We start from the raw sequence: 15,221 nt of genomic DNA on the forward strand, positions 1-15,221 counted from the left end.
GAAGAGATAGTCTCTTAAAGCTTAAGCCACCATCCTGTGTTTTCCCACTGCTTGTTATCTAGTGCTCACTGGCCCTGAGAACAAGGTTGATATTTTTCTAGCCAAACAAACTTCCTTCTCACTGACATCCCCTCAACCTTTGAGTCTTATTCATTTACTTCATAAAATTTATCTCAGTTCTTCACTTTTTCATGGTTAATTTGCTGCTTCCATGTATACTATCTCTACCTTCTAACTTATCTTCGTTCTTCAGATACATACTCTGCACAGTTAGTCTTTTATTTTCTCCAGGCCCTTCCTCCCTTCTTGTCTTTTCCTGTCTCTCTTCCCATTGCTCTTTATATCTTCATTTTGAATTTCAGGGAGAAGTAAGAAGCTTCGAGAACAGGGAAAAAAAGAGGTAGACAGTGCAGGCACACTTCATGGTGATTAGAGAGTGAAGGAGATTCTCACTTAACATTTCTGTGACACTTGAGACAGTCAACTTCTCAATGTTCAGGTGAGAGAGGTGCTCCAGTAGAACAATACTGATTGTATCATAGTAATGAATCATGATAATTGCAGGAACCAAAAGAAATTCTATGTTGTTAGAGTAATTAAAGGGAAGTTTTCAATTATGGTCATATTTTAGTCCTATTCATTTCATTATTTCACAGTGTTCAAAGTCTTGGTGGTTTCTGTATCTTCGATGCTAAAATACATTTTTTATCATTAAAAGCAGCAGAGGGTTGGGAATTAAGAGGAACATAGAGACTTGTTTTTGTGGTATCATATGACAAATAATAGATGGCAAGTAGGACAGTCATTGCTATCAAAACAATTTCTACTTTAAAAATGTGGTGTAATTGCTTCCTATTTGGGTTGTGAATATGGCCTTCCTAGTCAAAATACAAATACAGCATATGTAGGGAAAAGTGAAAAGGGGGCTTTCTTTTCAACTAGGATTTTGGTTAAAAGGATATAATATCTTCGAAGTTTTAATTGTAGAATAACACTGAAACCTTAGCTCTGTAGAAACATTGGTCAGATGATCATGTAAAGTCTTTAAAATCTTAGCCATATAACATACCAATAGTAGATAAGACCACTTATTTATATAATATGATTTCAAGGAGCAGATTGCTTATATTTGAATAGTAATATTATAATATTATAATTGCATTTCTTTGTGAATAGTATGTGATATGTTATGAATGAAATCAGTGTTAAAAATTTTAATTACTCATGGTTGGTGATAGTCATATAAACATAATGAAGAATGAAGAAATTGGATATTGAGACGTGTGTTGCAAATTTTATATTTTACTTCCAAATGAAATCATTATAAGCCAAATGCTTTCAAGTATCAAAGGATATTTATGAAATTGGAAGTCAGCTCTGTAAAGATAAAAAATGAAAGAGACCTAACAGTTATTTCTGCTACTTGTTCCTGGTTTTCAGGTCTCCATTTTAACAGTGCCAGCAGAAGAATCAGGAAGTTTTGCTGTTCGAGTCATTGAGTTATGCTCTTCAACAATGACTTGCATGAAAGGCACATGTAAGCAGAGTAATCTCTCTTTCTCTCTCGATCTCTTTCTCAATACTGATTTTCAGACTTTTAATTTGTTATTAAAATTTTACTGATATATAATGCAAAAATACATATTAGATAATAGACTGTTTTGATACATATATACATGTATAGTGTATTATTTAATGTTGGGAGGATTCTATATACAATTTTTTTCATCTGTAAGCAGTGGCATTTTACAATGTGCATACCTTTTATTAGTGCATCTTGACTGATGATTCTAACTAGAGCATTTAACAATGTAATAAATAGAAGCAATGAATGTGGATGTGTACGTTTTTAAAAATATACTTCTCCCCCTTTTTATCATACTGAGTTTTGAACATGCAGCTTCATGTATGCTAGGTGATCTAGAACTAAGCCACTACTTAAGCCTTAGCTATTCGTCGTTGACTTTAAAACAGTTTCTTTGCTCATGTACAAAAAATGAACCTCAAGAGTGATAAACGTATGGAATTAACTTGACATTAATCATAATAATTATTTTTACAGTGCTTAACATTTGTCCAGTACCCTAGAGAGAAATGGGTTTCCCTTCTGTGTCTCACTTCCTCTAGGTACATGTGAGTTCAAGTTTCCAGGACATAGCAAAATAGCGCCACCATCTGGGAAGCCAGTGTTCAATGCACAGAACTTTGACAAACACTCCATGTCCAAATTATAACAATACATGACTCAATTTAGCAAATGGGATATTTATTTTTATATCACTGTAATGTATAAATGTTTTACATGATTATGACATTTGACCAATTTGTTCTTTGTTACTTTTCAAGAATTAAGATTAGAAAGAATTGTGATATCTGTCTTTCTGGGTCTTGGTTACTTCACTCATTATGATCTTTTCTAGTTCCATCCATTTACCTGCAAAATTCATGATTTCATTTTTCTTTGCAGATGAATAGTATTTCATAGTGTATATGTACCTCATTTTTATTGTCAGCTGAAGGACATGTAAGATCTTTCCATTTCCTAGATGTTGTGAATAGAACAGCAGTGAACTTGGTTAAGCAAGTATATCCGGAGTAGGATGTTGTATCCTTCCGGCGTGTGTAAAGAAGTGATAGAGGTAGATCAGGTGGTAGATTGATTTATAACTAGTGTGGGGTTCTTCACACTGATTTCCACAGTGGCTGGACCACTTTGCAATCCCACCAACAGTGAGTCAGAGTTCATTTTTCCTGCATTCTCTTCATCATTTGTTATTCGTTGTTCCATGTCTTCGATATTCCAATTTGCTAAATTCCATAAATGCAGCGAACGTTTTTTGAGATATTTCTCTGTCTTTATCTAACTCTGATTTTTGAGTTCTTTATATTCTGGATAGTAATCTTCTGTCAGACATGGAGCTGGCAGACATTCTCTCCCATTTTGTGGGCTTCTGAGTGTTTTTAAAGCATTTAATATAAATCCTCTGAACAACAAAGCATATAGTAAATGGCAGCTGGTATTAATATATTATAAATACACTGAGCTATGGATTCCACATTTAGCAAAATACTATATATATATTTAATTTGCTTTTTTAATTTTTAAAAAATCATTTATTTTTCCTCTTTCATCTCTCTCCACCTTCCTACCCATCCATTTTTTTCTCTGCTCTTAAGAAATGTAAATCAGAACAATATAAATAAATGAACATTAAGAAAAAACATCCCAAACAGAACAAAAAGGAAGGAAAAGTTTACTTTAGGTTTGGCAGCTACTCCTGGGTATGGTGCCTGCCTTTTAGTATGGTTGAAAAGCCCAGTGACACTCCACTGGAGAAAACTTATTCTCCCTTTTCTATAAGGTATTAATTGCATAGGAAATGTAATGAGAACACTAGTATTATAGAAAAAAAAAACATTGGTTATTTTGCTTTGGTTCCATTTCTTTTTTAATTTTTAATTTTTTGTTCACAATTTATTCATTATATATCCCAATTGAAGCCCCCTCCCTCATGTCTCCCCAGTCGCACCCTCCCTCATCCCCTATCCCCTTCCCCTAGGCCACTGAAAGGGGAAGTTCTCCACTATTGCTATCAGCCCATAGCTTGTTAAGTCTCATCAGGACTGCCTGGATCCTCTTCCTCTGTGGCCTGGGAAGGCCACATAGTAGGGACAAGTGATTAAAGAGCAGTCAACCGATTTGATGATAGAGGCAGCCCCTGATCCCGTCACCCAGAGATCCACATGGAGACTGAACTGCCAATTGGCCACATCTGAATAAGTGATCTTGGTCTTCTCTACATATGGTCATCTGTTGGTGCATCAGTCTCTGCAGGACCCCCTGGGCTCAGGTCTTTTAGTTTTGTTGGTCTCATTGTGGAGCTCCTGTTCCCACCATGTTACTCTGTTCCCACCCCTCTCTTCTTCCAACAGGATGGGAGCCTACTCTAGAGGGTCCTCTGAAAGGATTCACCCAACAGGGGATCAAAGCAGGTGCTGAGACTCAGGGTCAAACTTTGGGCAGAGCACAGGGAGTTTTATGGAGGAAGAGAGGGGTGGTTCAGTTTCTTAATTTATTGTGTCTGGCTTCTTCACTATAAGTTTCTGTCAATGTTTTATTTTAAAGAGTTTAATTTGTGGCTGTGTGTATGTATTGCTAGAAATGCATATGCTAAACAACTGATCTACCTCCCAGCCACATATTCTACCCTGCAGATTTCTAAGTCTTCATTAGAAAGTAGACTAAATGATTTTTAAAGAAATCAAGCTGTACACCCCCCCCCCCCCAGAATTTACATGTAGGAAAGAAACCACTAGTCGTGTAGGGTTTTTTTTCCTCTAATATATGACAGTATTTTAATCACACTGGCAAAGACCTTTTGGCTTCTGAAGCCCTTGCTTTTCTCACTTGTTTCTGCCTTGATAAAATTGTATCTTTGATTTTTACTTAATCACTTTTTATCAATACAATACCAGGAATGTAGACAAATGCACTGGCTGTTTTTCTCTTGTTTCTAGCCTAAAAGAGATAAATTCATTGCTTATACTTTGCCTTGTTGCAGAGAAAAAGAGAAGTTCTTGATCATTTTAAATCGTTTTCTTCATTCATTATGCAGTATGTGTTATAAATTAATAGTTAGAGTTAATGTTTGATAAATATGTAGCAAGATTAAGAACAATACCCAGATAGAAACTGACACATTTATCATTTACTTACTATTGCTTAATTAATATTTAACTTCTGTCTTTTATTTCCTTTATGCTTTGAGCTTATTCACAAATATTCAGGAGCAATTTGTAACTCAGACATTAAAAGATCTTTAATGGCATATTTTCTTATTGCTCCCTTACTTACGAGTCCGTGTTGTCACAGATAGTTTCAAATTGTTTCCTTCTTTATCAGTCTTCTAAAATAGTATTAGTCTGAAAATATCAAAAAAGGCTTCCTGTTGTCTTTATTTCCTTCCATCCATCCATCCTTCCTTCTTTCCTTACTTCCCTTCTTTCTTGTATTTCAAGTTAGAAGAAAAAAAAAAAACAGTCAAATATACCATATTTTTATTTTGTGTGTTTAAACCTACTCCTACCTTATTTATTTTTCTCCTTTGAAGTTCTCTGATGATGAATGTATTACTTCACTCAGACTGTTACACTAACCACTACTGCTCAATCTCTTTTGAGGATTTTCTCTTTTCTCCTGAAGCCTTGAATAAATCACATTGTGGACACAATAGAGCATGTTCTTAAAGTTTGCATAATTATCTTCTCAGACTAATTCAAAAACATAATTCAAGCCTTTCTCTTATCAAGCAGCCTGGAAAATGCTAAATAGAACTATGTGATATTTTAAGAGCCCACATTTTAGATTCTGTCTTCTGGATTTTTCATATTTATGCTAATTATGTTAAACTGTGAATGATAATTCAGGTTGCTTGTGATGTATAGATATCAAAAAGTAAAATAACGTTCCTGTGGGGCACGTAGGGAAGGACGGTCTTCCTTTTCTTTCTTTATTTTATTTTTTTTAAATATTTGGTTGTCCTCAAACCCACAAAGATTCCCAAGCTTCTGCCTCCTTCCCCTGTGCAGGCATTAAAGGCTTGCCTATCTTGATTAATGCGATTTCCTTCCACTGACTTTTTCACATTGGCTTCCTACCCTTCAGCAGTGGGTGCAAGGTTGTAGAGAAGCTCCAGGCTCGAAGTTCCTGCAAACCAAAGGGAGAAAAGGAATGGGGTGTCATCTCCAGCCTCTCATCACTGAGGAAGTATAGATCTCTTTTTATCCTCCCTTATGTTCTTGCCTTCAGGATTGTGCTAATTCTGAGTGTGGCAACAAGTTCATTTCCATTTACCCTTTGAATTTGGAATAATAATCTATTAAACTGTAAAAAAAAAAAAAAACAAGTAAAATAACATTAAAGAATAATTCTTACATGTTGTATGAATTTTGTATGGTTTCAAGTATTTAACTATAAATGGATTTTGAAGAAACTATTTCCACTGTGCACAATTACTTAAAATTAATAGAAAACACTTTTCTAGCTGATGACATTATATATATATCATATAATTTGATCACTATTTCCAGTAAGTGGAACCAAGCACGTGAACTTGCTCTAAACTCAGGCTATTAATGATGGAATCCTGAGTTAAAATCATCGTTCTTTTATTTGAAGAATCACTTGACAAGTGTTGGCAAGCATTATAACTAATGCAGTTATACCTGAGTAAATTATATGTAATCCAAATATATTCTAGTGAGACCGATTGTATCAGTTCCTCAGAGGAAACAAAATAAAATTTATAGAACATAAAAAATGTGAACTTTGGTTATTTAAGGTATAGTTGTTAAAGAAATGCATCTTAAATTTTTCAGAGATTACCCAAAATCATGTTAACTCATTTATAAGATGCACTTAATACAGAATTGTGACTTTTATGATCAAGGTGGGCAAAGACTTAAGGATTGAAAGATTCAGAGATATTAAAAATTATTCAAGTTAGCTTGTTCTTTTAACATATGCTTGATACAAGCTTACTGCTTTCAGAAAGAAGGTGAGAACTCTTTACTAAAGATAAATTTTTATACTTTCATAGTAGTCTTTACTTTTTTAATTTTTTTATAATAATTACATTTGTTATAACAAAATGTGATGTTGTGATCTATATATATTATCAAAAGTATAACTGAAATGAATAACATCTATCACTGTACATATATATACATACATATATATGTGTATATGTATCTTGTGATGAGCACACTGAAAAATCTGTTGTTCAAGCAGTTAATTCTGCTCAGTCTAATAGAAACTGATCGCTAAACTTGTCCAACCAAATCTTTTCATACTTTGATCATTGTGTCTTTTTCCCTTTTTAGAGGAATTTTAATCCAGCAACATGGCTGCTCTGGCAAGGTGGTCACATCCAAAGACCTAGGTCTGTGTGATCTTACTGGAATATAGATGTGCTCTTTATCTACGCCTTTAATGCCTCTGGCTGGAATACAGTCAAACATTTAGTGCACACCTTTAATCCCAATCAGTGACATCTAATTATGGGACAAAGTGACAAATCAGAGAAAGATTTGACAGAGTGAGTCAGAAATAGGATATTCCCAGTGAGAAGGTGAGGGATGGGTGAGGGAAAGGAGAGCAGCTAAGTAAGAGAAGTGCAGAGAGAATGGGACAGACAGTAGAGTGGAGGAAGTTCAGTTCCTACAGTCACTACACCCCAGTTCAGTGCAGTTCAGTTCGGTTAGTGCAGTTTCAGAAGCAGCTTCCCCAAGCACAAGAATTCACTGAGAAGCAGAGAAAATCCAGTTTGAATCAGTTAGCTTGAAGAGGAGTTTTGAGCCAGAACAGCTGAGTTGAACCAGTCAGCCAGATTTCAGAGAGAGCCGGAAAGGGTGAGCTTATTTGGCAGTAAGTCTTGGAGGCTGAAAACATTTCAAGGCCTAGGTTAACTGAGGGAGGCTGGTAGTTGAAACCTTCAAGATCCAGGCTTGCAGAAGATTAAGGGATAGTTAGATTGAAATTCTCTGGGCTCAGCACAAGCCATGTATTCGTAAAGCTTGGATATGACTCTCATCCCCTCTTCTAAGGAAATAAAAACATTTACATTTATTCTGCCCTTGGTGATGATTTTTCTAGTGTTTCCATAATACTGACTTAAAAGGTGTGTGTGTGTGTGTGTGTGTGTGTGTGTGTGTGTGTGAATAGAATACATATGTTACTAATCATAATTATTTTTTACATAAACTGAAATACTATTGTATACCATAAATACATAAAGTTATTATGTATTAATCAGATATGCAAAGCCAGGCTGAAGGATATGAAAATGTCAACTCTCTTGCTTTGATCATTACACATTGTGAATATGTTTTATTGAATTATTCCACATAAAGTAACTTATAAATCAAGTTTATACCCGACTTGCTTCCTAAGGAAACTAGAGATCCCTTCATTCAAAATAAAAATGTTTTTGATATCTTGTTGAATTTATTTTCAGTACATTAGAAGGGAATCTCATAGGGAAAGGTTGACCACTGCTTCACTCGTCATTTATTCAGCACACCCTATTAGGCAGTGATATCTTCACATACCTTCTTTTAGAACTAAAACTTTGTTTTAACAATCTGGTTTGTTGTTTGGTTTTTTGGGACAGGCTTTCTCTTTGTTGCCATGTTGTCCTGGACTCACTTTGTAGACCAGGCTGGCCTTGAATTCCTGGAGATTCGCCTGTGTCTCCCTTCACAAGTGCTGTGATTACAGGTGTGCACAACCATGCCCAGCTGATTTTAACAATCTTTAATTGTCTTTTTAACACTTACCTCACATTTCCTTGTTATGCTACATTATAATTTGCATGTGTTATAATTGTAAGCTGTTTTACTGCACCTACTAGAATATTCTTTCTGACAGCATAATTTACCAAAAATAAAACAAAGCAAAAGCATTTAGAAGGGAAAATTCTCTCAAACAAACCCAGAAATAACTACACAAAACTTGTTTGGAACACTGATATCTCTCACAAGGTATCTCATTTACCAGTCATAATCTGCAGAGGGTCAGAAAGGCAAGAGAAGTATGCTTGCCTATAATAACTGTATTATTAGCATAAATAAGTCCTTAGTATAGGATTGGATAGTAATGTCTTGGGTGCTTTAAAAAAAAATAACAGAAGAAAAGTTACACATCGGTTTTTTGACTATGTACAAAAAAAAAAAAAAAATCCCTTTGGATAAGTGAGATATCACTATACTTGCAATGAAAACAGAGACAAATGTTTCTTAAGCTGTTGATTCCATCTTGTAATGCAGTCCTTTTCTCAATAGCCTTGGATTAAGTAAGTTAACATATCATTTGTAAAGGAATAATACTACAGTTTTAAAAACCTTCACATCAACTCAAATTTATGTTCCCTTCACTAATTTGATTTCATTGATTTAGTGCTGGGATTGTTAAGAATTTGACATTGTGTTCTGTCAAGCTAAACAAGTCATATTATATACTAAATGAATATTTTTAAATCGCTTATGAATGAACAAACATCATTTCCATTTGACATTCAAGTTCATGTTTTTTTATAGTTGTTATTCATGTGCTATGCAGTTTAAAATTGTTTTTCCATGCTTACTAATTAGGAAGTAACAGCTGTTTTATTCTGAGATTTTTATGTTATAGAAAGTTATTTATCTGCGATGTGATTATAGATTTGTTAATATAGTATAATAATGACTAGTCTAAAGTTTGTTTTTACCCTCCTTTCTGCTTTTACAACCCTACTAAGAAAATGTTACATACATTTTATAAAGTGAGGTTAGATAATTTAAAAGTCTCTAGTATCTCTTTTGAATTGCTGCTTGAAAATGAGATATTTCAAATTATTTTTATTACTATTGTTACTAAGCACAGATTTTATTTTATTTATTTTATTTTATTTTATTTTAAGCTGAACTTTTTTCCTTTTGATCTTAGGTTAACATTTTTTTAACCTTAAATTTTGCTGTGAAAGTATAAGCTAAGTCAAGTTTTTCAAGGTTGCATTTTGAAACTAAATGTATGTCAAACTCAGTTCTCCATTTGGCACTATAAAGAAAATATTTTTTTCTGACCCTTTCTTTCTGGACACAGCCATGTAATCTTCTTGGTACCATATTACATAAATTACTGTTGGCTTTTGTAACTGTATGTGAAAGATAAGGTATGAGCCCCATCAATCCCTTTACATATTAGTTGTGATTTTCTTTGGTTATGCAACAAAACACACTTTGTTGACTAGTCTGCATTGCAAAATCCCTAAAATCCATTGGAACAGATTTGTGGGCCTGTAGGTAGTGAATGACTTCACTGTATTCTGACTTCAGAACTGGTATTTTTTTTCAACAGCCATTTGCTTACTCATATTTCATATCCAGTTTTTAATGCTATTTTTGGTTTAAAATTCTATTTTCTGCTTCTGGGATACCTCACTCAGGATGATCTTTTATAGTTCCCACCATTTGCCTAAAAATTTCATGATTTCCTTGTTCTTAATTGCTGACTAGTATTCCATTGTGTAAAAAATACCACAATTTCTGTGTCCATTCCTCCATTGATAGGTTGTTTCCAGGTTCTGGCTATTATGAATAAAGCTGATACAAACATGGTTTAGCAAATGTCCTTGTTGTGTACTTGAGCATCTTTTGGATATATGCCTAGGAGTAGTATAGCTGGATCTTGAGGAAGTACTGTTCCTATTTGTCTGAGAAAGTGCCAGATATATCTCCAAAGTGGTTGGACAAGTTTACATTCCCACCAGCAATGGAGGAGGGTTCCCCTTTCTCCACAACCTCTCCAGCATGTGTAGTCACATGAGTTTTTTATCTTAACCATTCTGATGGGAATAAGGTGAAATCTCAGGGTCATTTTGATTTGCATTTTCCTAATGACTAATGGTGGTGAACATTTCTTTAAGTGTTTCTCTGCCATTCAATATTCCTCTACAGAGAATTCTCTGTTTAGCTTCATACCCCATTTTTTTAATTGGATTGCTTGATTTGTTGCTTTTTAACTTCTTCAGTTCTTTATATATTCTGGATATCACCCCTCTGTCAGATATAGGGTTGCGATATATACTCACTTATTAGTGGGTACTAGACCTATAAGATAGGATAAACATACTAAAATCTGTACACCTAAAGAAGATAAAAAAGAAGACCCGGGGTCAGATGATCAGTCCTCACTTAGAAAGACAAATGGGATGGACGTTGGAAGTAGGAGAAAACAAGTAACAGGACAGGAGCCTACCACAGAAGGCTTCTGAAAGACCCTACTTAGCAGTTGTATCAAAGCAGATGCTGAGACTCATAACCAAACCTTGGGCACAGTGCAGGGAATCATATGAAAGAAGGAAGAGTTAGTATGACCTGGAGAGGACAGGAGCTCCACAAGGACCAAATATATCTGGGCACAGGGGTCTTTTGTGAGACTGTTTCTCCAACCAAGGACCATGCATGGAGATAACCTAGAACCCCTGCTCAGATGTAGCCCATGGCAGCTCAGTATCCAAGTGGGTACCCTAGTAAGTAGAGCAGGGACTGTTTCTGACATGAACTCAATGGCTGTCTTTTTGACACCCACCCCCCTCCCCCCGAGGGAGGAACAGCCTTGCCAGGCCACAGAGGACATTGCAGCCAGTCCTGAAGAGACCTGATAAGTTAGGGTCAGATGGAAAGGAAGGAGCATCTCCCCTATCAGTGGACTTAGAGAGGGACAGGGAGGAGATGAGGGAGGGAGGGTGGGTTTGGGAGGGAATGAGGAAGGGGACTACACCTGGGATCCAAAATTAATAAATTGTAACTATTATAAGAAAATAAAAAATACTTTAAAAAGTTCTATTTTTATTTTTAAAAGTATGGTTTTTGTAAGGAGTTGGTTTCATAATACTTTATCAATGGCCATTCAGATGACCTAATACCACACCTGTTTTATGATGAGGACAATGAGGCCTGGGAGAAAAACTGTCATTGCATTTCAGATATAGAAAGCAGAAAAAAAATATTTTCAAAAAGCAGGACCACATAATCATGACACTATCTAATCCAGTTACTTGTTATTAAAAAAAAAAAAAAAAGACAGAAAAGAAAAGAAAATCCTAAGTTCGATTCCTACCAAGAAAGACTCAGAAACCGGATGTTAGGGTGAAAACTTGGAAGCTCTGAGAGGCAGACAAAGCACCCAGCTGACCTTCCTACTCAGTTCAAGTCCCAGAAGGAAAAAGCCAAAGAGTCAAAAGCCCAAGGCCAAAAGCTTTCTATCTAGCTCAGCTGATTTCCCAGGAGAAAAAGGCCTGCTAGCTTACCAGACAGTCCAGGAGGAGAAAGCTCTTTCTTTTCCACACTGCTTAAATTTCTTCAGCTTAAGAGTCCTGCCTTGCTGTCATTTGTTTACTTGCTCTGCCTCTTGACCTAGGGTTAACTTTATTAAATAGAAAGCTTTTTGATTAAAACTGTATGCTAGGGTTTAGTTAACCACACCATAATTACTGTTTTACAATAAACAGAAAGTTCTTAAAGATGTATCTTAGGGCTGAGCCACAGCAAACAATAAATAGGTTTTTAAGGTTCACAATCTCTAGGTTTACAATAGGATCAAATATCTTGTAACAGCTATCTTATATTTGAATTGTTACTTCTGTAGGTACTCTGTGTATTTCTAAATAGAAATCCCATATGTTCCTAAACAATATCGTGTGAGAGATAGCAGTATTCTAAACAAGTTTTCCATTTCTTCTGGTTTTGTGTTGAAAAAGTTGACTTATAGATGTTAGGTTTTTGTTTTGTTTTCATTTTTCAATGATACTGGTTGTGATTAGAAACATGTTTTGCAAGAGTTATTACATTCTGAGAATTATTTTGAAATAAGATTTCTTAATATCAGTAAGTCTATATTTATTGCTATCACAAGAATGATAGTTGAGAAAACATTGAGTTATCTTTTTAGTCTAATAAACCTTCAAGAAGTTACTGAATAAAGTAAAAGAAATGTGGTATGTAAATTTTATAATTAGAATTTGCATTTTTTTTTTTTTTAGTAAGTAGTAATTTCACATAGTGCCTATGGGGAATGTTGCAACTTATGTTGCATATTCCATAATGTTAGTAACAGTTTTTAATAGGTGCTAATTAAATATAATGCCTTTAGGAAAATATTTACCCTGCCTAATTTAATCTGTAGGACTTGTTCACATCTATTAAGTGAGATAATTCCATGAAGAAAAATTAAACTTGTGGAATATAAATAAGTGTTTTTTTGTAGAGATTAGGAGAAATATGGCAATATGCTTTACAGGTTATGCTTTAAATTTAACTACTCTTAAGGTGGATACATATTTTTGATCATGTATCCTTTGAACACAGCTATGTCGACAAACACAGTTTTTTATAAAAAGGTTCAAATCATTTCAAATACTATTATTTCTAGCATTATAGGTATTTATTCATAGTAGCAAAACTGTAATATCCCCTGTATATTCATTGGAATCTAATTAGTAGACATATATTATAATAAAAACATAAGCAACAGAATTTTTGAAAATTTCACAGGATTGTAAAGTTTTAAATATTAAACTATTAGACGTTCTTTTGGATTGAATAGTTAATATAATTTTTATATAAAATTAGCCCTAATGCCATTGATATGTGATGATATTGAAAGCTAATCAGAACAGTAAAATTGATTGAGATATATCACTTGGTGTTGTACGAGAAGGAAGGATTGGACGTCTGTGTAACGACTTACATGTAGTTACTTACCATACCTTATGAAAACTGTTTTTGTGTTATGCGCTACTGACCTTAATCACGCTTTATCTTCTCAGGAGAGTAGAAAAAGCAGATGTTCAATAGACACATAACCTGTTACCTATCAAGCACAGAATGCCAGTTTTTTTCTTTTACTAATTTGGGAACTCTGCTTCACTTCACCATCCATGTAATTTCTCATTTAGAAGATGATAATGTTCTTGTATGAGTGAAGTAAAATAATATTTATAGTGTGCATATAGTAATGGTAGAATAATAATACATGCATGTATAGACAATTCTAGGATTTTTCTTTTTTCTTTTTAAATTTTATAAATGTATTGTAAGTATTTATTGGGTAGATTTGATTTGAAGAGGGTGAGATCTCTTGGTACTTTCTTTGCTTTTGTCCTGATAGATCAATTTTCTCATATCATACATTGAAAAGACATGTGTCTCTTCAACAATAGCAATAATTAAAGTCTGCTCCTGACAAGGAAATTTCAGTAGCAGCAAATGTTTATGAAACACTAAGTAGAAGTTTTGTTTGAAAATAAAGAAAAATGGGTTCTAAAACTAAAGCTTGGCCCTGCAATGGACTGATGAGGTATGAAAATTGATAGTTCAATTTTAAAAATAATCCTAAGTTAAAATAACAGTCAAAAGTCTCTAATATGGGGTGGAGAGATGGCTCGGAGGTTAAAAGCAGTGGTTGCTCTTCCAGAGGTCTTGAGTTTAATTCCCGGCAATCACATGGTGACTCACAACCATGTATAATGAGATCTTGAGCCCTCTTCTGACATGAAGGCAGAACAGTGTTTACATAATAAATATATAAAAATGAAAAAAAAAAGAGTCTCTAATACAAAAAAAGTGGACTCAGAGAAACTTGTAATTCATAAGCTATTGTGTAATATGGCTTTCTTTGATAGACCAGAAGGGCTACAAAATGTGTTTTCTGCTCATGTTTAAAGGTTTCCAGAGGCTTGGGAGAAGATTATGTGGGTAAAGTGCTTATGTAAACATGAGAGCTTGAATTTGCATCCCCAACATGTATGTGAAAGGCCGAGCATGGCCCCACACTCCCAATGCCAAGAGCTAGAGACAGATGGATCCAGAGGGCTCACTGGCAACCATTTTAGCTAGAACCTAGAGCCCACTACTTCAGTGAAAGGCCCTGTCTCTGCAATGTCAGCTTCTGGCCTCAACACATTCTCACAGGGAGCTCACCTCTCCATGCAAAAATATACATCACACATTCTCTCATGTGCAAATACACACAAGTTCCTCATTTTATTCATAGATATTTTACATAATTTACATGTGAAATGGATTTTTATTATATCAATTATACAAAGAAACATATTTCAACATTTTTATGCATTCATGTAATATGTTCTGATTGTATTCACACATACACACACACATGCATGCACTCTTTTTACTGTTCCTCTCTCCCTTTCCTTTTTATATCCTAAGTACTCCCACTTTTGATTTCATGTCCTTTCCGCCAAAATTCCACTTACAAAAGAAGCGATGCTTGTATTTTAGGTGTCATTTATTTTGCTTGGCAGAACATATTCCGTCTATTTTCCTGTAGGTAACATGACTTGGTTCTTTGTGGATGGTTCAAATACTAGTGTGCATATATGCTATGTTTCCTGTGTCTATGGAATGAACTTTAATATAAACACTATTTTGATTTGGGTTTTCATTATGAAATTTGAAATATCTTTCCAGAGTTTTTAAAAATTCTATTCTTCTGAAATAATCTTAGAGAAGAAATGTATATACATTTTAGTGGTGTATTAGGAGAAGAGCATCTTGGTGCTTGCTCTTCTCTATTAGATTGCTTTTTGACATTATTTTATCCCATTAAACACAGTCTATTTTCTATTACATAATTCTTTCTCCTTGTGCATATACCTTCA

The 15,221-nt window shown here is 34.5% G+C and overlaps 1 protein-coding gene across 2 annotated transcripts in view; it reads left to right on the forward strand.

The window, feature by feature from the left end:
- The window catches only part of Chm (CHM Rab escort protein), a 139,665-nt gene that overhangs the window by 107,337 nt on the left and 17,107 nt on the right, over positions 1-15,221 (forward strand). For both annotated transcript variants that reach the window (XM_055598247.1, XM_055598248.1), the window contains exon 12: positions 1,441-1,537. In XM_055598247.1, the coding sequence (XP_055454222.1) occupies positions 1,441-1,537 (97 nt within the window). The remainder of the gene's footprint in view (positions 1-1,440; positions 1,538-15,221) is intronic.

Source organism: Psammomys obesus, unplaced genomic scaffold (genome assembly GCF_907164565.1).
Source record: "Psammomys obesus unplaced genomic scaffold, mPsaObe1.curated_primary_1811, whole genome shotgun sequence".
NCBI classification, from domain to species: Eukaryota; Metazoa; Chordata; class Mammalia; order Rodentia; family Muridae; genus Psammomys; species Psammomys obesus.